The sequence below is a fragment of the Zootermopsis nevadensis genome, unplaced genomic scaffold (genome assembly GCF_977971745.1).
Source record: "Zootermopsis nevadensis isolate Lab colony 2312 unplaced genomic scaffold, Znev_1.0 Znev_ptg000022l, whole genome shotgun sequence".
NCBI lineage: Eukaryota > Metazoa > Arthropoda > Insecta > Blattodea > Termopsidae > Zootermopsis > Zootermopsis nevadensis.
In genome coordinates this window covers 896709-918993 of record NW_028259154.1, presented here as the reverse complement: position 1 = coordinate 918993, position 22285 = coordinate 896709, and the positions used below count along the sequence as shown (strand labels likewise).

Genomic DNA, 22285 nt, shown 5'->3' with positions numbered 1-22285 from the left:
GTACGCCAAACTTCCTGTCGGCGACCTCAAGTTCAAGGTAACGAGAAGTTGATAAGTGGCAACGTAAGTTCTACATTGCGGTGTGTATTTTGTGAAAAGTACATAAATCATTCGCAAAATATCGCCGTGTCCAGAGGAAAAATGCCACCAAAATTACGAAAAAAACCTTAGTACCTGAAATGTCACATCGTACATTGCGTCAAAGTGGCCGCGCGGTCCTTGTAGCCTCTTGGTCGCAGGGACCGTGGGTTCGTATCCCAAGCCTTTCTGTGATGTGCTTTCCTTTGTACAGGTAGAGTAGTATCCTGTCTTTTGTAACTCTTTTTAACAAATTTCTGTAAACGTCACGTGTTATTTCGCCTCTTTGTGTAGAGTCTCCTGTCAGAATGTGAAGTGTAATTGTGAGGTAATTTTTCAGAACTCAGATCTCATACTGACAGGAGCAATAATTCATGTACTTGCTGAGTTCGAACTAGTTAGAATACGATTTTAATATTATCTTCCTATGTATGTAGTGCTGTCTCTTAAATAATATTTACTGTGTTTCTTCATTTTCTAATTCGGGGATGTTGGGTTTACAACTTCATGGTCATTGGTGTGGTACTATCCAGTGATAAAATTTTCAGTAGCATAATGTGGTCATGTTCTCCAATGCAGGAAATTGTGATCATTCTTAAATCAAAGGCCAAGGAGTACAAAATATACATTGTGCCCACTTGGAAAATATTTGATATCGTTGCCACTATAAGTAGCAGCCTACAGTTGGAAGATTAATCAAGAGTAATAACAACACCTGCACATGGGAATCCGTGGTCAGCCATTTCCAATCATCTCAGAGGTTCAAAACATATTTCCCTAAAATCCATCGTAATGTTTCCATGCCACCCCCCCCCCCACGTCAATGAAGTGGCCAGTTATAATAAATATTCTTTCAAACACAGTACATGCATGCCTTGTGCATCAATATTATTGAAATGCCACCTTCCTTCCTTTTATTATCCTACAAGTAACATGAGATGCACATAACCTGAGAAATTTTGTGCTATACGTGTATTAATTGTAGACTGAAATCTTCATTCAACAATATTTTCCTTAGCAGTTTGTTTACCAACAGTTGCAGTTAACCATTATTCTGGTAACAGATTAATGCATTGGAAATTACAGATAACAAATATGAAAACATGACTCCATTCTTCCACACTTTCACAGTTTGTTGATAATTTGTCAGAAGACGGCATTCTAAAATTTCCATGCAAGAAAGAGCATGTTCATGAACCTAAAAGCAAATATTGTCATCTATGCTACATTGTATGAGCTTCTGACACTGACTTTATATAAACCACAAATTAATAAATAAAGTTTAATCGAAATTCTTAACCCTCTTCCAGCCTAAATACTTGAAAGCACTTTTGTTCGTGGTCTTTGGTATCTTAGACATTCGAATTTTGTTCCTGTCTCCTAGTGAAATATGTTGAAATGGTGACTGTCTTTGCGTTGCCACAGCGTTCTCTTCACTTATTGGTTTCAGTTCCCACACTGTTCTAACGTAACGTTAAACTTTCGTGTGTTTGAAATGATGGAGGTTTCAGTCTTTTGAATAAGGGTAGGAGAGGGATAGAGATTGAAATGTTATAAGCTCTCTGCATAATGTCCATATATTCTTAGTTGCATTTAACAATTTCACCAGTTCATTAGTAAGAAGTGTGATGGCTCCCCCAGTGGTGATTCGTTTTCCGTTTGCTACGTGAGGAATCACATATAACCACTGTAACTGTCTGTAAAGAAATCTAAAATGTCAAGGGATTCTAAAATAACTTCATTTAAAATAGTGTCAGGTTTGCCGTAATGCAAAGAATATTTTGATGAAAATGGATTATACAAATGCTTATTACTCTGGTACATTGCAGCCAAAATACAAATTAACGCAGTTCACTTTAGGATGGCAGGAGCATGTGGGTAAGTGTAGATTAGTACTGAGGGAACGCGATAAGACCGGAAAGTTTGGATCGTGGTTACTCAGCTGCATGGAGGGAGGAACAGTCAGGCAAAATTTACCGCAGTGAGGAGATGGTCAGATTCCTGGTTCCCAAAAAAAGAGGAGGCATAATATTGTTTGTTTAAAGTGGTGCTAAAGAGAATATTTTATATTATGTTTCAGTGAACTACAGCACAGTTTACATTTACAACAAACTCATATATGATGGGTACCTGATGTAAAGTTTATGTAATCACAAATATATTTTGTATTCCTGATAACAACCACAATACTTCATGTGGACAAGAAGGAAGAAGGGCTTTAATTACGTTTCAGGTGCTTATAAGTTTACAAACTGTGGAGTGGTATTTCAGGCAGCATTTTGTTCGGCAGTGCCATGTAGTGTTCGCGGATGGGCATGTACCTCAGGGGTATTGTCGGTAGATGACAGGAGAGTTCGTCAGGGTGCGCACATAATGATCATTGAATATCCCTCGTGCTCCGGCGGTTGCGGGATGTGTTCGCTGTTTTTCAGACGTTGCCGTCCCTGCGCGCGAGAAAATGGCGCAGCTCCTCTGCTGGTATTGTTTACTTCGGGCGGCGTGATGGTAGGATGCATGCCCAGTCGAGTGCAGCTTTACTCTCTTATATTTCCAATGCTTGCAAGTTTATTTGAACTGATGTTTGTCATCTTTCTCCTGTGTGAAGTACGTAAAGTGGGAAATATTTTGGTTGCACGAAAGGCCGGATTAGTTGCCAGTAGGTTATTAATGTGGTGTAGAGTGCCTTCGTAGTAAGAATTAATACTGGTCTCTCAATGCGGATGTTTATTTCTGGACATGGTTTTGTTTCAGGTAGGCGTGAATGCAAGCATATGGGATACTTCAGCCGTTACGCAGTTTCGAGTCCATCATTACTACGGAGGTAGCAAGACTTTGCTCCGGGAGCTGACATGACCCTTGTGCATGATGGACACAATTCATCAGGCGATGCGGTTGGGATGACCCACAGACACGTGGTGGCAGCCTCTGTTTTTGTGACTTGCATGTGGAAATTCAGTAGCTGTTGATTTAAATTTGTGCAATAGCTTATCGCAGTGAAGAAGGTAGAAGTAAGCAGCTAGGGTTACAGGTTGTAATGTTGGTTACGTGGCCACCACACCACAGTTGCCCACTTTTGATTCCTAGTGACCAAGTATGGGGTGTTCGTAGCATGCCTCACAATGCCACAAGGAAGACCTCAGGCCCTCGTGCGATTACCTTGCTTTCCGAGGAGGTGTACTGTTATAGATTTAGTGGGAGTGCCTAGTCTGTCTCAAAGAGGAGTTTGAGATCAGGGCATGTGCTGAGTAGCAACTTTCATGTGAACTGTAGCTGTAGTGTGTGTTTACTGGCATCAACAAAGACATGGAGGACCAATTTGTCTGAATATCAGCGTTTGAGAAGATCAGTTGTGTGCGTGATGGGGAAGCAGCTTTTTTGGAGTTGGAGATGTGAAGAACGAGACAGAACGAAGCACCTGGAGTGTTTGTTACTTGGATAAGGAATTGCATTATTCAGGTATGTTAGAGAGTAGAGTTTCTTTGCATTCCATAGATCCTTCTTAGGACTAAACCATGGGATGCAGAGCAAGTCATTTCATACAGTAAACATAAACTTCAGTACTTTGGACACAATTACAAGAACGTGTTTCACATGTGAATGTACATAACCTTCAGATTTTGCAATTCAAGTATGAAAGCTAATTTCAGTGCAGGCTTGAATACATTTATATCACAATTTAGAGTTTTAATTGTTGGTGGAAGATTATTAAATAACTTGATACGCGTATAGTACGTTCCTTTTTGACGTTTATAGGGTTAGCATAGACTATACAAAAATTATATGCTTGTAGTTAATTTTTATTTCAGTGTTGTTGAGATTTGTCAAACTCGTTTTTTACGTACAAAATAAAAGTCTAGGTGTCCATGAAACCCAAAGTTTCTGGAAATAAATATGACATGCGCCCTGATGTGGAGAAAAGGTGTTTAGAGTATTACAGTAATTGCAGTACTTGAAAGTTACTGTAACTAAAACATTTGACTTCCCTTACCATTGAATCTGGCTTGCGTTGTCACTCGTTATAACTTGAAACTGTTGCTTGTGTTTTCTAGGTCGTGGAGACAGCATCTAGTGCTCAGAAGTCAAGCACGACGGATCCGTTCTACCGTCGTCAGTGCTGGGAAATAATTTGCTGTTTCTTGGTGGCATCCCTGAATTTTAATGATGATGAGAATAGAGCGCAGCAGCTTTTCTCCTGTCCAAGGTATATAAGAGCAGTTGGAGGCAGAAGAATATTGTCAAACTAACCTCATTCTTGATATTAAAATAGTGTACAAAATAAAAGATGTTTTTCCAGCCTGATGGTACTAACATGACATAACAGATTGTTAATCATTGGCTTTTCAACGCAGAATTGTAAGCGAGTCCCAAGGCAGTCTATGAGGCACTGATATAGATTTTTCTCTGAGCACCCAGAGCTCATTATTTACTGGTACAGTGAGCCCGTTAGAGGCTGTATCACAATTAGTTTGGGTTTAGTATCCTGCCAGTACCAGGAGGCTTCTACAAGTAATGTATTTCTTTGTCATATCATAAACCCAGATTTCCCATTTGCTCTGTGCCTCGTACATCAGTTGCTGATTTAGGAAGCAGCTACTGCATTGGCCACTGTTGTGACCATTGAACATTAGGATGTGAGTGTAATTATCTGTACTCATTGTGATTGATGATCCACATGTGGAGATCTCCGCAGTCCATGGGATTCCGTTCAGATTGCAGGACAAGCGAGCCAGAGCCACTCACCAGACGGCAGTCACAGGCAAGTTCATCCATTTGAGTAAATTGTTTAATAAACTTCTTCTCTGAATTACAATGCCATTATTGAAGGAAGAAGACCTTTTGTCCTGAAAAGTAGCAAATGGTTTTAATGAAATGAAGAACTTGTCTATTTCTTCTATTGAGACTACAAAGAAACAGTGAAGAACGTGATTTTTCTTTGCCAGTGTAAGGAACCACATTTTGAGGCTGACCTCCACATAGTTCTATAATTGAGAATGCATGGAGTTTACCTCCATGCTCCCACTGCCTCATGGCATTGCGCTTAGTCACAAGGATAACTTCAGCTGATATAGCGAACCATTAAATGTTTGAAAACCATAATCGGTGTTGGTTTTCTGTAAGTCCAAGTGGTGTTAGAACCCAAAGACCACTGTGAGAACCTGAAATCTCTCTTAAAACCACATTTAGTATGTGAACTTGTTGAAAGCGTCTGACGTACTTATTTCTGCTTCATATCTGAAAAGCCAGTAAGGCCTGTTGTGTATGTTGGTAGGAGTGTTTGTTGCTGCAGCCATGAAAGAGTTACGACGGTGTTCCTTGTGTGTCACTACACAATGGTGGCGATATCACAGGAAGCTGGTGAGTTCAGTTTTATAAATTTAGATTGTTCAACATTGAAACAATTTATATTACTGATGGTGAAGTTTCCACCTTTGCTTCCAGAAGGTATTATAAAGTGGCGTTACTGATGGTGATATGGAAAATAAATCTAATTGATTCGGCTACCTCTTGCCCCTTGTCGGTTGAATTCACCTTAGTAGTAGAAGTGCTACAGATGTTGGCTGTGTTGTAGAGGCTTGCCATTTCTTAATCTTTCATTTACATCCTTTCTTCATGACATCAAAACAGGCGAACCTGAAGGGCATGGACCGACTGGTGTTTATAGACTCCCTTGCTGTCCTAATGGGGCACGAGGAGAGGGAGCCGTGTAAGCCGGGACACCTGGCACTTGTTCTTTTCTTGGAGACAGCGATCAACATCCTCGGCTCCAAACAGATGGCAAGCGAACTGTTCGTTAAATATCCACTGAATCAGTGGCAACGGAAGTTGCGTGGGTCTGACGTGACGTGTGTGAGTTGTAGAGTTTGTAGTTGCAGTATTATGACGTGTGGAATAATGGCCCACTTGGCGAATGTTTTAAATTTGCTGGGGGGGAGGAAAGAAAGGCTCCAGTATGAATCTGTAAGCGAGGGAGTTCAGAATTTGTCAGGTCGCTGGTTGTGACCCGTATTTAAAGTTAACTTGTGAATGAGTTGTAATGAACTTGACAGAATTTGTCTTCTGAAAATGGAAGGTGCTTGTTCATTGGCTAAGGTGGGAGTGTTAACTGCTTGGTGAAGTAAAACTGTGTGTTCTTAGAAGAGTGTGATGTCTTGATTTCTTGAATGTGAATGTATTTTCTCTTTCTGGGAGTAGCAGATTACGAGAAACAGAATGATCCTTCAGATTCTACTGAGCACCACGTGACCTGCGTACTGCTGGCCAGAGAAGCGTTGAAGTACGTGCGGCAACAGTTGGCAGACCGACTTGATGTCAGAAGATTAAACCTGCTGGGACAAAGAAGGAACCTCGTATCCGCAAGAGACTGATATCGGTCTGAACCAGGCATTCGTTGTGTGAGTACATGAGCATTAGAATGTATTTGATGTGGTTGTCGTGTGAGAGAGATGAGTCTGTCCAATTTTATTAGGTACTTTAGATGTTGTGACTTTAAGCGTGAGATTTGATATGTTGAAAGACGTAAATGTGGTGAGGGATTGGCATTATTGCAGTATCTGTGGTATGCTAGAGGCATTCATGATTGTCTAGTGAATATATTGTTCATAGGACACCAAAATTGGAGGTTAGGTGTAGCTTGTAGACGAGGGTGGTGACTATTTGTGATAAGGTTTTGTTACATGTGAGATGTGTGCAGTGCTGAGGAGCCTTTAATGTGGTCTGTTTACTAATTAATAAGTGAGCATTTGCCAGTGGAAGTAATTTAGTTTTGTGCACAGTGAGCGGAGCTGCCGGGATATTTTATGTTCTTGTGCTTAAGTTTAGAGTATCCTGTGTTGATTAAGGGGATCGGTTACAAAACTTGTAAGTTTGTGGTGTGGTGTTTGTTATGAATTTGGATTTGCTTGCAAAAATGGAGATGACTGTCAGAGGTTCCATTTATTTGAGACTTAACCATATGTTGAGAGTTGTCAGGTGTCAGTCTCATGGACATGTGATGAGGCTCAGTATTACTTCTGGTATATTCCGTGGTTGGTGGTGGGGTAAGGGGATTTGCATTAGGATCGAGGAGTGGTGTGGTGGGTTGGACCCAAGTATAGAAAGGCAGTGCCACTTATGTGGGTCACAATGTACCAGTGCTGGTGTTGTCAGGATTGTTATTTTATGTCTGTAAAATGGTTGTGAAGAGTTCTTGGCTTAGGAAAGACTAATTTGTTAGTGTTGTCAGTCAGATTGTTTATAGGAAGAATGTAGAGATTGTGTTTTTGTGTGTGTGAGAGAGAGACAGGCTGAAGTTATTGACAATTTAGTTTGGTTAAAGATTGTTGACCTGGAAATGAAATGATATATGATGTCTGTTTGGTGTTCGTTGACCACCTTGGCTGCTCCCTCATAAATATATTGTTACATAACCCCTCCTTCCTCTCATCTTGGGCTCCCATATCGCACCCACGAAAACCCTCAGTTATTTTTTAGAGGGCAGAAATCAGGAAGGAAATGCATACAATACGAAACCCGTGTCTCCCCTCCATTCATTTCTAGAACTTATTACTACTGTAAGAATCTGTGCTGAAATGGAAGGGAGAGGACTTTAAGTGGTACAGCTCTTTTGCAGGATGTTTGTTAAAATATTAGAGTGTTTGAGCTGTCTGCGAGTGAAGATTCCTTTGCGTATGATTCTTGGAGGTAGAACGTAGCTTTGTTTGTTGCACGTTTTATTGATCTTGTTATTGGGTAGTCAATCAACATACGATCATGATGTTGAAGGGGTCCCGGGATCTTAATAAACATTGTGACCACAATCAGAAATTCTCGTGTAGACATGCTGGCAATTCAGTAATCAGCGTGCACTAAAACTCATCTCGTAAAACTGTTTATTGACGTAATGTCAGATACAAAATATTGTTTTGTAGAATTGCTTTCTTTATTTTGTTGTGTTTCTACTAGTTAAAGTTGTTACATTGAGAGTGCTGCTGCTGGTGTCATGGAGAGATATTTCCTCAAAGTAAGACATTTTTGGTGGCTCTCCTTTACTTAGTGGGGAATCCCCACGTCCACTCTAAGTATTTGCGACAAGGTTGGTGGCCCCAGCACCCTGCCAGTTTCTTTAGCACTTACAGTCATCCTTCCATCATGTTATGTGAATTGGGTGTGGAGCGACAGAGAGAAGGCAGGCAGTTGTCTTCTGGCAAACTGCTGCTTCTGTAATTGCTGGAAATGTGACCATATGAGTAAAAATCTGCCCCAAGATGTGGGCGTAGGTGTGCGGATTGTTTTAAAAAGGGTAGCAGAAAAATTGAACGTAGTTTAGCGTAATGAATGGCGCGTTGCTTTGGTTAACAAGGAAATGATCATTTTTTTACCGTAGCCGAAACAAATTATTTACGAACACACAGTCACGAAGGTCATATTGAACGGCTTTTTGCGTTTGCTTTACTTCATCGTTTTGTCGTCTGATTTGACTTCGTTTGTCCCCACCATTTTCCTACGTAATACGACCATAATTCGTTGCGTTGGATACATTACTGGGCGGGGGAAAAGGGTCCCTTTGTAATTTATGAAAGTGACATTTGACAACTTCCTGAAGCGTAGCCTAGAACGTTTGTACATTGTCCGACAGAATTCGTGTATTTCTACATTGTTTTGAGGTCTTGTTCGTCCTCGTAATCGTTAAAAAACAACTCGGCTCAATTTGAATACTAAGAAAAGTGTTAAAACTAGCTACTACGTGTTTGTCCAGGAAGGCACTGATGTTTTGTAGTTGGTAGTATAGCCAGTTTGTTAGGATTCCATTGAGGCAGTCAGAAAGGAAAAGAATGAGCACGGAAGTTGCATATGGCAGATCAGATGTTTGGAAGAAGAAGATGGCAATAATGATGATGACAGTAATTGCAGTAAACTTGTCTTCACGATGTGTGTGTTACTTTTTTTTCAGAATTGTCACCTTTACTCAGAACACCTGATGTGATCTGGATATGCCATTCTGGTCGCTGTGGTGTGACAGCAGATAGGTTGCGGTGTTTAAATATCAGTGTTATAATGCAGTTTGGAATATGCAGGGTTCCTAATGATGTAGGATGTGGAAAGAGGCAACTCCATTCTGAATGAATCTGGTTTCATGTGGAATGTCACAGCCATTGCACTTTGGAATTTCCTGGAAACTCGGCTATGCTGTCAGAGGAATTTTGCACTTATCTTCATCCAAGATTGTTTCCTTCCACACAAGAGACTGAGCTACTGTCGCAGTTTAAAATATAAGGTGACATTTTCATTGATCTGTCTTTTACACGAACATTTGTCATTTCAGAGTTGGTGACCGTGAAATAATGACTTTCTGTACAGACTGGATGCAGCGGCTTGTCACCGTTTAGATTCAGCTGTAATGAGTATTGCCCAGGTAAATGTTAGGTGGAGGGAATATGTTGTTTGTGGCAATTCTTACTAATATAGAATATCACAAGTTCTTATCTTATAAAAGAATTATTAAGAAATCTGTGAAACCGCCCTCCACTCTCTCCATTTTAATTTTGATTAAACTGATCTTTGCCCGTGGACGTCGTGGTCTCCTACAATTGAACAAAGTTTGAGGTAAGGGATTCCTAATTATAAATATTGTTGTTCATCACATTTAATGTTTTCGTCTGCATTTGTGAACTCGTGTAAGAGAATTAAACTTTTTTAACACAATTTCAAGTAACATTAGATTGACTTCTGTTTGTTAACGGCAACATTTATAATAAAAGAATATTCCAGTAGGCAATTAACTTTTTACAATTTTAAATGAATTAAATGTGTTTCGTGGCCCAGAATCTTAATAGAAATACATGGATGCTAAGAAGTGGGGTTTGTATTCTGAACAATAATTCTAACGCTTTTCATCTCTTGATACATCGACATTATTAAAGCGTTTTAGGGAACTGAAAGAAATTGTATTCCGGATTTAGAAGAATAAATATTGAAGAATCTCCCTACATCAGCAGATTAAATCCGGGGAATGCTTGCTATTATTGAGTGCAAAGTATTTATGGGTGCAAAACGTGGTCTCTCTCTTTGAGGGAGGAACATAGACTGAGGGCCTCTGAGAACAGAGTGTCGAGGAAGATGTCTGGACCCAAAACGGGAGTGGGACAGATAAGAGAGAAAAATGCTTGACGAACTCCACACCCGATGTTGTGAGGGCGAGTAGGTGGGAAGATAACATTAAGACGAATCTTACGAAGATGGGTCTCAATGGAGTGAACTGGATGCAACTGACTCAGGATAGACCCCGGTGGCGGGCTTTTGTGAACACGATGATGTACCCGACAGACATTAAGGTGGCTCATAAATCCTTTGAAAGTGTGACAAAGTTCAAATACTTGGGAACAACAAAAACGATTCAAAATGATGCTCACGACGAAGTTAGGAGGAGACTAAATTCTGGAAATGCTTGCTACTTCTCAGTTCAAAATATTTTGTCTTCCCGTCTGATTTCTAAGAACCTGAAGATTAAAATATACAAAACAATAATCTTGCCTGTTGTGTGGTATGGGTGCGAAACATGGTCTCTCACTCAGAGGGAGGAACACAGATTGCAGGTGTTTGAGAATCGGGTGTTTAGGAGGATATTTGGGCCTAGGAGGGAAGATGATGGGGCATGGAGAAAACTGCATAATGATGTTCTCCTCTCCATGTATTGTCAGGGTGATTAAGTCGAGAAGAATGAGATGGGTGGAACATGTAGCGCGCATGGATGGGGCAAGAGGTGTGCACCGGGAAGCCTGAGGGGGAGAGACCTCTGGGGAGACCTAGACGTAGATGGGAGGATAATGTCAGGCGGGATCTATGGGAGATAGGAGTTGAAGGAGACTGGATTTTGTTGGCCCAGGACAGGGTCCGGTGGAGGGCTTTGGTTAATTCGGTGATGAACCTTTGGGTTCCGTAAGCCATCTGGTTGGTTGGGTCCACTATTTGAGAAGCCTGAGGGGAAGAGACTTCTGGGGAGACCTAGACGTAGATGGGAGGATAATCTCAGGCGGGATCTATGGGAGATAGGAGCTAAAGGAGACTGGATTTTGTTGGCCCAGGACAGGGTCCGGTGGAGGGCTTTGGTTAATTCGGTGATGAACCTTCGGGTTCCCTAAGCCATCTAGTTGGTTGGGTCCACTATTTGGGAAGCCTGAGGGGAAGAGACCTCTGGGGAGACCTAGACGTAGATGGGAGGATAATCTCAGGTGGGATCTATGGGAGATAGGAGTTGAAGGAGACTGGATTTTGTTGGCCCAGGACAGAGCTTTGGTTAATTCGGTGATGAACCTTCGGGTTCGGTAAGCCATCTAGTTAGTTAGTCAATCGGTCAACGACATGGCCAGCTTTCTTATTAATTATGATTGTCCCAGTTGGCGCTGCTCGCAACAGTTACCTTCGTTGCAACTAAAGGTACGACATTTTATTTTACATCCATTGTCCTAGCACTGTGCGAGATTATGTCAAGAACTTCTTTACAGTTCGTGTACTGATTAAGTTACAAGTTCACGCTGCAACCTGTAGCAACTAGATATCGTGTCAGTGTTAACTGATTTTCCGTTTATTCATGCAAGTGGAATGGGACATAATGGCCACCCGATATGTAGGACTGTTTGTAGTGGCAGCGTGCTGCAATGGAGTGCGATACTGACCGGGTTAATACGACCCACACAATCGTATGTCCCAGTAACGCATTAAACCACGGAAGACATTGTAAACAACCTTGACTTAATCACATTAACGTATAGATGCTTCTGGAGTGTGTGCCCATAAGAATAGCAGTAACTTGGGTGTGCTGTTTGAATGGATTTATCTGAAATGACATATGGGAATACCTCCCCCTACAAGCGTTGATGGGTACCTCATTCAGGCGTAAGCTCCCAGTCTATTTGCGCAAACGCAATTATGACAGAAACAATATCTGCTGTGGAAACCTCAAATCTTACAATATAGTTCTGGTTTGAGGGGGTAAGTAGAGGATTACATGACCTACCAAGCTAAGATGCTAGATGTGGGAATTCGTTTTCGAAATTTTTTGCTCAGAATATAACTTTTGGGCCAAGCTGGTGCGGCATTACTTTACTCTCTTTAACTCGCTCTGCATTTATGACCTCCTCCCTCCCCCCCCCCCCATCTGGACACATCACATCAACTGGATGCTGTATGGACGTAGAATACCACGCGGCAAACACATACGTACTGTGGCAAAGTCCGTCATAAATAAATATGAATCTGCCTTCAATGTGTGGATAATGGCAACCCATATCAACCATCAGACATACATGAATGTACAAAAGAAATGTATCTAATCTCGATCTTATGTATACATGGGATATACGGATATCCGCACGTAGGAACCTTGAAACTTCGATATCAGCAGACGTGCGTGATTACACCAAACGCACTGATGATAATGTTTGGCATGTATTGCCTTGCGTCAGTGGTCCCCAACCTTTTTTTTGCCCAAGGGCACATTTGAGAGTTTATGAGATCGTGGCGGGCACCAACCAATTAACAAAGCCAAATTTTCCTTTCTCTGGACAAATAAGATACGGACACCAAATAATACACAAAACAACACGACGTTTATTGATACAAGAAACCACGCAATCAAAAATACGTAATTTTATAAGTACAATTATTATTACTCAAGTGGGAAGTTAGTGTGATGTTTGGCACTGCATTTCAGCGGCCAGTTTTACAAATTTGGGAGAGTAGGATGATGTTGCTGCTCGCAATCGTCAAGATGGGCATTAGTACGTAGAGAACTGTGCTTTGATTTTATAATGTTCATGGTTGAACGGCATTTATTATTCAGTATAACCTCTTTCCGTATCAACGCGGGCACCGCGTTGGGGACCACTGTTGTACATTATTTCGCCCTCACATCTTCATCAGTTATCAGAGTGATTATTCTCTTGTAACATTGATGTCACTGTTAGGTCAAGGTCATGACAAAGTCAAGACAAGATCGCCCCAATAGTTTGCCAGATAGAGGTCTTTAAAATTCTCAAGGTCATACGTATTTATGCCAAACGGCAAATACCTGATTGACCATACTCATGTCAAAATGAGGTCACGTATAGGTCAAGGAAGCCACGACAAATTCGGCCCAATAGTTTCGTAGATACTGGTCTTAAAAAATCTCAAGGTTATATCTTCTCACCAATATTTCTGCTAGCCAGCCACCCTAGGGCCACACCCTTTACCCCAGGGCCACTACCCCAGTCGCACCCCTTCCCAGGGCTATCCCCTTCTTTGGGCCAACCCTCATGATCACCCCTACCCAAGATCGCCCCCCCGGGACCATCCCCTCAGGATCCCTGCAGCATCACCATATCCCAGGAACCACAGGATCCCCTAGGACCCCAGGATTCCCTGGACACTGCCCTCTAGGATCACGGCAGGATCCCCGAAGACAATCACCTCTAGGATCCCCTATAACCCCCTCCAGGATTCCTCGGATTTACCAGGACTCCCCATGACCATCCTAGTATTCCCCACAGATTTCCTAGGATCCCCACCAAGGATTCCCTAACCAGATCTAGCAGAATCTGCCACCAAACATTTCCAACAGAATTTCCCACGATCGCAACCCATGATTCCCAGGATATTCCCCTGGATTCACCACATAATATTACCCACGATCCTGCAGGATTCCCCACCAAAAATCCCCATATTATCCCACATAGGATCCACAACCAGAATTCAAAACGCGCCCTAACCCCCGCGCCCTAACCACCCCGCGCCCCACGAAGGGAGGTGGAGGCCCAGGCCGTTTCTTGAGCGAGCAGAGGCGCGGACCCGGCTCCGGACAATGGCCCGGGCGCCGGGTTCCAACGAACCGCCCGAGTCGGACGAGTCCAACTCGTTGGCTTTGCGCTCGCACGCTACAGGAAACAGGACCTCGTGGGCGAGGCAAGTCGTCCAACTCTTTCGACTAACCGACCTGGCAACAGATCTTGTCTAGGGGCTGAGGCTCACCCTCCGTCCCGCGATTTGGTTTCATTCGATTAAATCATTGAGTTTTCGCTGCTCGTAGTATTTTCGCTTCGAGTGTTTTATTACTGGACGTATAATTTTATCTGCCCCTTAGTCATCTCTGCCGACACGCGTTGGATGAGTTTTTGATCTTTGCCTTTCCCAGCATGCTCCGCGAAACTTGTTTCCTCGAACAAGTTGAGTTTTTCCTGGTTGTCTGTCTCCTGCTTCGGTACAGCGCGGATGTACGCAGTCTTTACGTAAGTTGGGGGCTTCAGTCGGCCATTTTGATATTACGTCTCAGCTTGTGTTTGGTTGAATTCTCGATCTATTCGACAGCCAAAGAGTTGTTGAAGCTTTCGTGGTGGTAGTACGAGGCTCTAAAGAATGCAGGCGAATTCGTGATAGTGAAAATACTAACCGATTTTCTCTAGAAATTACAAACGTCTTTGAGTTAGATTTTATTAACCCTTGCACCATTGAAAATGTAATCCTGGAATCTGAAGCGAAGATAATAATAATAAATTCTTATTGTGTGGATTTCCACCTCTTTTGCCATTCACTGTACGTGTAATGTAAGCACAAATCGATGAAAATTGTAATATTGATTATAATTGACTCCTGGATTTGACCTTATCATAATGAATACAGATTTAACCTGGTCGGATAGATAACGACCCTGACTTATCGGCATTTCTGTCTGGCGGCTTTACAGGTGAATTACGTCGCTTTTCCATGGAGAAAGTGGAGTGATATAAGATCGTCTATATATTTTTCTCAAGGACTGTGACACGCACATGCGAGAGTACATGTGTCCTGTTTTGTGTCCTCGGGTGCTACGTCCTGTACAACGCGAGCCTACTTAAGTCATTCAAGGTGAGTTGCATGAAATTTTCCATCCTCTGAAGTAGAGAGTTCTTAAAGTACGTTGAGGATAAAACGTGACTTGGCCTAGGTCACACAAGACAAGATGGCTGAAATGACGTTGCAACACTGAACTAAGTATTCTGAGATATTATTTTATTTTACGTTTTGATTGTTCTGTGATACTGCCCACGCATTCCGTCTCCTTCTAGGTCAGTGGTAACAACCACGTGACACTCGTTCAAGACTTGAGGTTTACGGAGCGGTGAGGATGACGGCCGCTTACATCGTGAGGTCGCTAACACGAGAACCCGAAAATTATATTACAGCAGCAGCGAACTAAGGACTCCGGTGAGTACAATGAGAAATTGTCAGATAATGCCCACTGATCGAGTTCCAGAGCGTACGTACTGAGCCATGCCTCATGGCTCGAAGTGGCTTATCTCCCCTCTCTAAGTTCTTTGGAGTCGGCGGCTTCGAGACCCTGATCAGACAGCAGGGCAGTTAGGACAGTCTGTGTGTGTCCGCCGGAGAGAGAACGACTCGAGGAGAAAGTCGGAAGGCAAGTCAGGGTTTGTGGGGGTTGAGTTGGGCGTCTGGAGTTGGATACCAAGCCGGAGTTATTCGAAGTAGTTTCATTTGGTTTTCTTTTGACTTTTGACCGCTTTACCCCCCCCAAGCCGTACCACCTCCCGGCCTGGGACGATCGTGGCCTCAGTAACGTAAATTGTCAATTTCCTCCTCGGGGGGTTCAGTACAGAAGCGACGTAATTATAAATTCTTGTCATTATATCTGCTTTGAGGTGATTGGCGGAGCCCTCTTCACATTCACGGTGATTATGATATCATCATTCTTCATCGCCGTCGTGAACCTCTGAACCAGAAGATTTTTCCACGTCTCGCTCCTGGACGCTGCTCTGTGACGTCGTCTGGCTCGAGACGTCTGAAACGATGAGGCACCAACGAGCGATGGACTCGGGTGAGTACGGTGATGTATTATTTCGAGGTTTATTAAAAATTATAATGACTTTCGTAGATAGTGTTCTGTGGGAAATTAGAAATTAGTATGTCTCGACGGTAATGTAGTGTCTGAGTAAAGCCTGGTCTGCGTGGATGGGATTTCGCGAAGGTACCGATATCGCCAAAATCAAAGAATGTTTGAAACCCCCTACGTACGGTAAGGAATCGAGTTCTTTTATGAGTTGGAAACAAAAAGGAAAAGTTACAGATCGTTTGAGAATTGGAAAAGGAGAAAATGCAGACAATCGCAGAGACGTGATGGACACGCACACTTGCGGTATGAGACCAGTTTCTTGCGTCTCTCTTGATGTAAACATGTACGGCAGTCATCGTGTAGCTGACAGTCGTTTAACTGGTCAAAGCCTTTCTCTTCGTGTATAGACACAGAAATTTTAAAAACTGACTGGTCGTCCTTACTTCATTTCTGTTGGATAAATTTCGTAAGGAAATGCTGTTGGTGTTAGGTGGACCGAGTATTGCGTACGGAGTCTGTATTGATTTGGATTAGCCGTCTGCCAGGGACGCGACTGAGTAGGCGTCCTTTACGCGGTGATGGAATTAGACAGAGCTGCTAGAATGTAGCGCTGTATAGAGCAGAGGTTCCCAAAATATGGAGAAACATTTTCAACATCCTTTGCTTGATTGAGGCAGTCATCAGAACGAAGTATCGTTCTGCGTTGTATCCCGAAGGATGGTGATGGAATACAGGAGCGTAGACCAAGAGGAAGTGCGTTGATATTCAAGTCCACTTGTAGCAACACAGTAGAGATATATATTGAATTAAAGCTGCACCAGTTTACAGTATCTCGAGTCACAAAACTATGAAGGCGTAATTTATAACAGTTATAATTACTCTTCGCTAATAAAAATTGCAGTTTTGTCGACTTTCAGTTTATTCTGTGTATAGTAATACAAAATATCGTCAAATTGAGTACCTGATCTATTTTCCTAATCAATGAAACTGAAGCTTTACAAGTGCAAGGAAACCGAAATTTGAGTCTATCGTGAGTCACTGCAGTCTGATTCACATCTCCAGATACTCTTTATACAAAAACACAGTTTAATATTAAGTCTCACCGCTACTAAATCTTCCGAAATAATTCATTCCCTTCCTAAGAGGGTTCATAAATTAACTTTTTGTGTGCTCTTTGAAATGAAAAAATAAGCATCATTAACCCCATGAAGCCGTAGGTCGTCTGATTAATATTAAAGAATCCAGTCCGTACCGCGAAGAAAACACAACTCTTCACCATTACGAAGATCAACTGGTTAACGCTGTTTAAGGAAATGATCGTTGTTTATAGTGAGAATCATAGAAAATCCATAAATATAAAAGGCATCATAATTAAAACACTTGGTACATACGTTGAAGTAAACTTTCAGAATTGAACTACTTGGTATTTAGTATTCTCTGTTGAAGGCTTAATGTACCGTTTACATGCCTTTTTCTTTATCAGTATTACTTCGCCCCACTCGCTTGTAAATAATCTTCTTGAATCTCTTTCCCTAAGTGTTTTCAAGTTCGGATTGTCTTACAGAGTGAGAAACGAAGTATTACGCCTGTCTAAATCATCAAGAAATATTATAGGACTGTTAACTTAGTTGAAGCATCTCTCTCTCTGTCTGTTTGTGTTTTTAATAAGTTCCGAAGATTAGGATGGGTTGACACTCAGGTTACAGTAAATTGATTCATCGATTCTCGACAGATTCTGACGAATTTAGGACCGCGTTCAGGTGTGTGTTGCTCTAAAATCCAGTCGTTCCTCAGCTCGAATATTTGTTGCGCCATTGAACATTGTCTCGAGAATAATAGCAAAACTTGAAGAAGTCGCTGTTTCCAGCACTTCGTGTCCCATTTGATAGGTTGAACACGTGTACGTGTTCAGTACGAGAAAGAAATTGCTGCCGTGTTTGAAAACATGTTTTAAGCTGGAAGAAACCAGCAGATAGTCTCAATAAATGCACTGCGTGAATGGAATTCTTAGGAATATTACACATTCTCCAACTTTGTCGCATTGCTCATATCACGTGTAACCATGGATTACATTCCTTGTAGAATAGAATTCAGACAAATAATTATCTTTTTCTGTTATTTCCTGTCATGAACTGTTGACCTTGGTTGAAAGAGTGCGTCTTAATGCACTTCCATAAAATTCTCCGCTGTTCGTGGAGACGCCTTCAAAAATTTATGCAGTACTTGAAAGAATTGGCACAATGGCGGCGTGACCTGTTGATTTGACCCTAGGGATTAGTGTAATGTTTGCCCAAGTGCATGGTAACAAATGAAACATGTCTGTGCGCACGGGCGTAATATCGAAAGTCAATTTTGGAGCTACCTGCCTTGTCCAATGCCTAATCCATTCAGAATTTTTTGTCCTAGATGCATGCAAGTTTAAATTTATGGATATTCTTAATCGTGGCTTTGTACTTTTAATACATAAATTAATAACGAGGGTCATGGCTGATAGTACCAATGGAAGGTAACAGATAGTGACATACAGTTAATATCGAATTTGACGAAAATCGGTCTGTGTAATGTTAGTAGTACGTGTTAGAAACGAAGAGTATTGACTGCGAATGGTTGTTTGGAAATGGGGGGCACGTTTTGACCTTAGGTCGTATCGCAAGGCCGGTATCCATCCGATATTCCAGCAAGCTTCTGGTAGCGTCGGACACCATCGTACATATACGTGCGTTCGACTGTGAGTTATACAGTAGCTGTGCATGGTCCCAGATCAAAATAACCCTTTAAAGCAAATATTATTATTATTATATGTCCAAATTTCTGTAATAATCAGTGAGACTTTAATTTTTATTTTTATCGTATGCGTGTATGGCATTATTAATTATTTTAGAAAGAATTTATTTTATTGAAATGACACCAGATGCCATACAACTTTCTTTTTTAAATTTTACATGCTTTTCCATCGATATGACCATCAAAGGTAGTCTTGCGAATTTCTGAGGTGGGAGTAAGAAGCTAACAATAGGCTCAGCTAGTCAAATTATCCGCCTTGAATGGAAAGTTCAGCGTAGTGTTCACAAAATCCCGTCAGTGGTGTCTTTCCTGAGCCATATTAATCCATTTCGCAACCTTGAAAAGTACTTCCGTAAGAACAATTTTAATATTATCCTCCCAGTTACACCTAATGTTGTAGAATGTAACATTAATGCTCACCAATCTTTAGCCCTGAGGATGGAAGAAATATGTTCCTCGGAAATATTTGTTACTCCACATGATACTTGAACGAATAATATCTGATTTCTTTAAATCCGGGTTGTATGAGTCATTACATCCAGACTCTATATCCTCTGCAATATGTCAATTTTAAAAGAGATTATTCTTGTTTAATGTTTCACGGACTAATCACATTTCTGTTCCTTGTTTGAGTCTCTCATATCTTTGTAAACGTTTCCGCATAAAATGATCATTATCCAATTTCTTTTAAATCGAATATTGAAAAATTACACCCGTATCTGTTTTGCCAGAGCATGGGATTATGAACGTGTGGACGTCATTCTCTGTTCCGTAATACTTCGTTACTGGTCAGATGTTTACCGCAGGTCGCAGTAACCCCGTACCCGTTTAACCGTTGAGCACACTGGCTAGAACCTGGTGCTGTTGGAATGTCTTGGTGTAGATAGAAATCACTGTCTTCCTTTGATGTAATGGTCCCTCATCGCGCACGTAGTCTGTTTAATGATCGGTCAGGGTTAGTTCCACAGATCAGGAGAGTTGGGTAAGTAAACATACAAGAAATAAATATTGAGTTGTCCTACTCGATAGGTTTCGGGTTCGAATCTCTCCCCGTCGACAGACAATCGTTAGAGATCTTTCTCGTGATTTTTAGTATACTGAAGCATATTTTAAGACACATTAAATGTAGACAGCTATCGCTTTATTCAATGTAATTTCAAGTTCATCTTTTAGAAGAATCCTGCCATTTTATGGGGTGTAACGGACAAAATTTTAAGACTAATAAATTGCCCGCTAAGAATGACGGCAAAAATGTAAAGTAGTAAACAATAATAATCATAATAATTATCCGATTAGACCCAACATCTCTTAGCAGCGTTACCATGGCAACGGTTATTTATAAATGTTATCCCGTAAGGTCCAAAATCACTTGGGAGCAAATAATCATAACCGAAGAATGTTTTATGAATGTCTTTTGTGATGTTGCGTCATCACAAGGGCCCACCATCATCGCTGTTATGATGGAGGTAGCAATATCACTTCCTAAACGTCGGTAAACTTAATCATCACAATCACCACAGTGAGAACAGGAGATAACAATTTACGCGCAGATTGAAGATGTAAGGCACAGATTTCTATCTTGCGAGGCCGAGGCGTAGTGTCGGGACAGATAATACCCCCCCCCCCAAGCTGCTTTTAATGAGTGTTTTTTCTATAATTAGTCTAGCATTTCAGAAAAGAGTGTGTTGTGTTTAGGAGATAACTTTCAACCAAGCTGTTTGTATGTTCTAATCAAAATAACGTTGACCATGAATTTAGAATCTTTTGTCTTCTAGTCTGATAAATAAAAGTTGTAAATATTAATGAACAACACACTGTTATGTTTAAATTTGGTTTGCTATCATCGTAATTAATGTTAATATGAATAATATGGAGCTTCAGACCCTACATATAAATTCTTGTCATTATATGGGACATTCTGTCTGGTTTCAGGGGAAAGGCGAGTGAATCTTCGTGGTTCCGAAACTCAGAGGAGGATCTTCATGGCATTTTCACCCGTGCGGTTGCGTCTACACGCTCCGGGGAACCCGGAGTTCCTCAGCCGCTTCCACCCGGACGCTGCACTCTTGTCGTGTTTCCAGTGTCGGCGGTCATCTCTCCGGCATATTTCGTTTCTACCATCTTTGCTGGCGAGTGAAACGAATTACTTTAATTTTAAATTAACACACGACTAACGCCTGGGGTGCAGGGGTTAAACTCCTTCCAATGTTCCTTAATTTTGAGTCTCCAATTAATGTTTTTCTTGTGTCCATCCCTTGAGAAAAATGAATCCAGATTCTTTCTATTTACTCTTTTTCTTCTTTCTTTTCTTCTTTTTCGCCTTCTTCCTACCCTCAGAGGATGGACGGGTTAGAGTAGAGTTGTAGCTGCATGCATTCTTAACCACTAACAACATCATCGACCCTGCAGTCCAGCCGCTGCGCTGCAACGGAATATCAGCGGAATCCAGCAAAGACGCAGTTAGTTTGCCCACAATATTAGAAATGTTGAGGGTGTGAGGTCACAGACCATGCGTTAAGTTGCAGTGGTAGGCTTCGGTAAAGTATATATAGAAGACATTGAGGATTTTGAAAAGTGGGGATTTTCTGTTTTGATGATCTGAGTAACGGCTAGCTTTTCAAGTTAAGTAATTTTGAGGTGACTTAAGCGTCTGCTAACACAAACTATAAAGCGGGGAAGATTTTCAATTTGGAAAATTTCATGGGGCTGAAAACTAATCGTTGTTTATTTACATAGCTTTGCCCTTAGATTACAATCATATTGCAGGACAGACGTACAGTCCAAATTTGACCACCTCTGACGTAGACAAAGTTCATTCAGTGAAAGTAATTGAGAAATGATTGAAATTTTGTAATATCGTAGGCATCGGTACTAGGACATTAAAGTGTGGATTGATGGGAGATTCACACTGAAATTAGGGACGAGACGTAGTGGACAACGAAATCACATGCAAATTAAGTGTGAATAAAATAATACAGGCTTTTTGAAGGCGAAATAAGTGAAACGCCAGACGCTGAGATTTTAAATGAAGTTTTCAGATTGTTTTATGTTCAAGATGTTATTTAATAAATAAATAAATAAATAACTTGTACTTTTATTTTTTCCGATTGTAGAAACATCGAAAACTGTAACACTTGCTTGTATACCTGTGTTTCCATCTCCCTTTATAACAGGTAGAAGAACGACATATGTCACTATTTCGTCTTTAAATTTTCGCATATGAGTTGACTTCCAATGAGATCAGATTTTAAAAGCAGCTAAAATTTCCATGACTTGTTACATTATAATTATTAATTATATAGTAGCGTACTAGCAAATTCAAGTGTGCATTGATGACAAACCAAAAGTTCTCAATTGGATTTAAATCTAGCGAATTTGGTGGCAAAAATACAACTTTGCATCCGACACTTTCTATTAATTCCCTTGTTCTTTCAGAGTTATGAAAGCTCGCATTGTCAAGTCATTTGCAAAGAACGTCGCTCATATTATATATAAATCAAATAATACAGAAGTCATAGAGAGCCTCCCCCCCCCCCCAAAAAAAAAGACGTCAACTCAAATTGCTCATTGCTTTGTGAATGGAGG

At 41.2% G+C, this 22285-nt stretch overlaps 1 protein-coding gene and 2 long non-coding RNA genes across 14 annotated transcripts; all 3 read left to right on the top strand.

Moving 5' to 3' along the window:
• Positions 1-1707: 1707 nt before the first annotated feature.
• Positions 1708-3300, top strand: LOC147872930 (uncharacterized). Its single transcript, XR_015536463.1, has 2 exons — positions 1708-2682; positions 2830-3300. It is a non-coding gene; the product is annotated as an uncharacterized LOC147872930 (long non-coding RNA).
• An 831-nt stretch (positions 3301-4131) lies between these two features.
• LOC147872929 (transcription-associated protein 1-like) lies at positions 4132-10037 on the top strand. 10 transcript variants are annotated; one of them, XR_015536348.1, is made up of 5 exons: positions 4132-4279; positions 4759-4834; positions 5348-5433; positions 5704-5853; positions 6271-6409. XR_015536348.1 is itself a non-coding variant. In XM_087353390.1 (5 exons), exons 1-4 carry the CDS (start codon positions 4237-4239, stop codon positions 6441-6443), a joined length of 378 nt encoding a protein of 125 aa, XP_087209516.1. In that variant the 5' UTR covers positions 4132-4236; the 3' UTR covers positions 6444-6470; positions 9008-10037. The 10 variants fall into 10 exon arrangements, 4 of the variants coding, with proteins under 4 accessions (XP_087209516.1, XP_087209515.1, XP_087209518.1 ...); XR_015536347.1 differs by having other exon boundaries at positions 5704-5925; positions 6271-6359; XR_015536349.1 differs by having other exon boundaries at positions 6274-6355.
• Positions 10038-14248: 4211 nt separating this feature from the next.
• LOC147872928 (uncharacterized) lies at positions 14249-21791 on the top strand. 3 transcript variants are annotated; one of them, XR_015536375.1, is made up of 5 exons: positions 14249-14318; positions 14774-14934; positions 15135-15273; positions 15726-15901; positions 20633-21791. It is a non-coding gene; the product is annotated as an uncharacterized LOC147872928 (long non-coding RNA). The 3 variants fall into 3 exon arrangements; XR_015536377.1 differs by lacking the exon at positions 14249-14318 and adding an exon at positions 14349-14622; XR_015536376.1 differs by lacking the exon at positions 14249-14318 and adding an exon at positions 14349-14633.
• Positions 21792-22285: the final 494 nt, after the last annotated feature.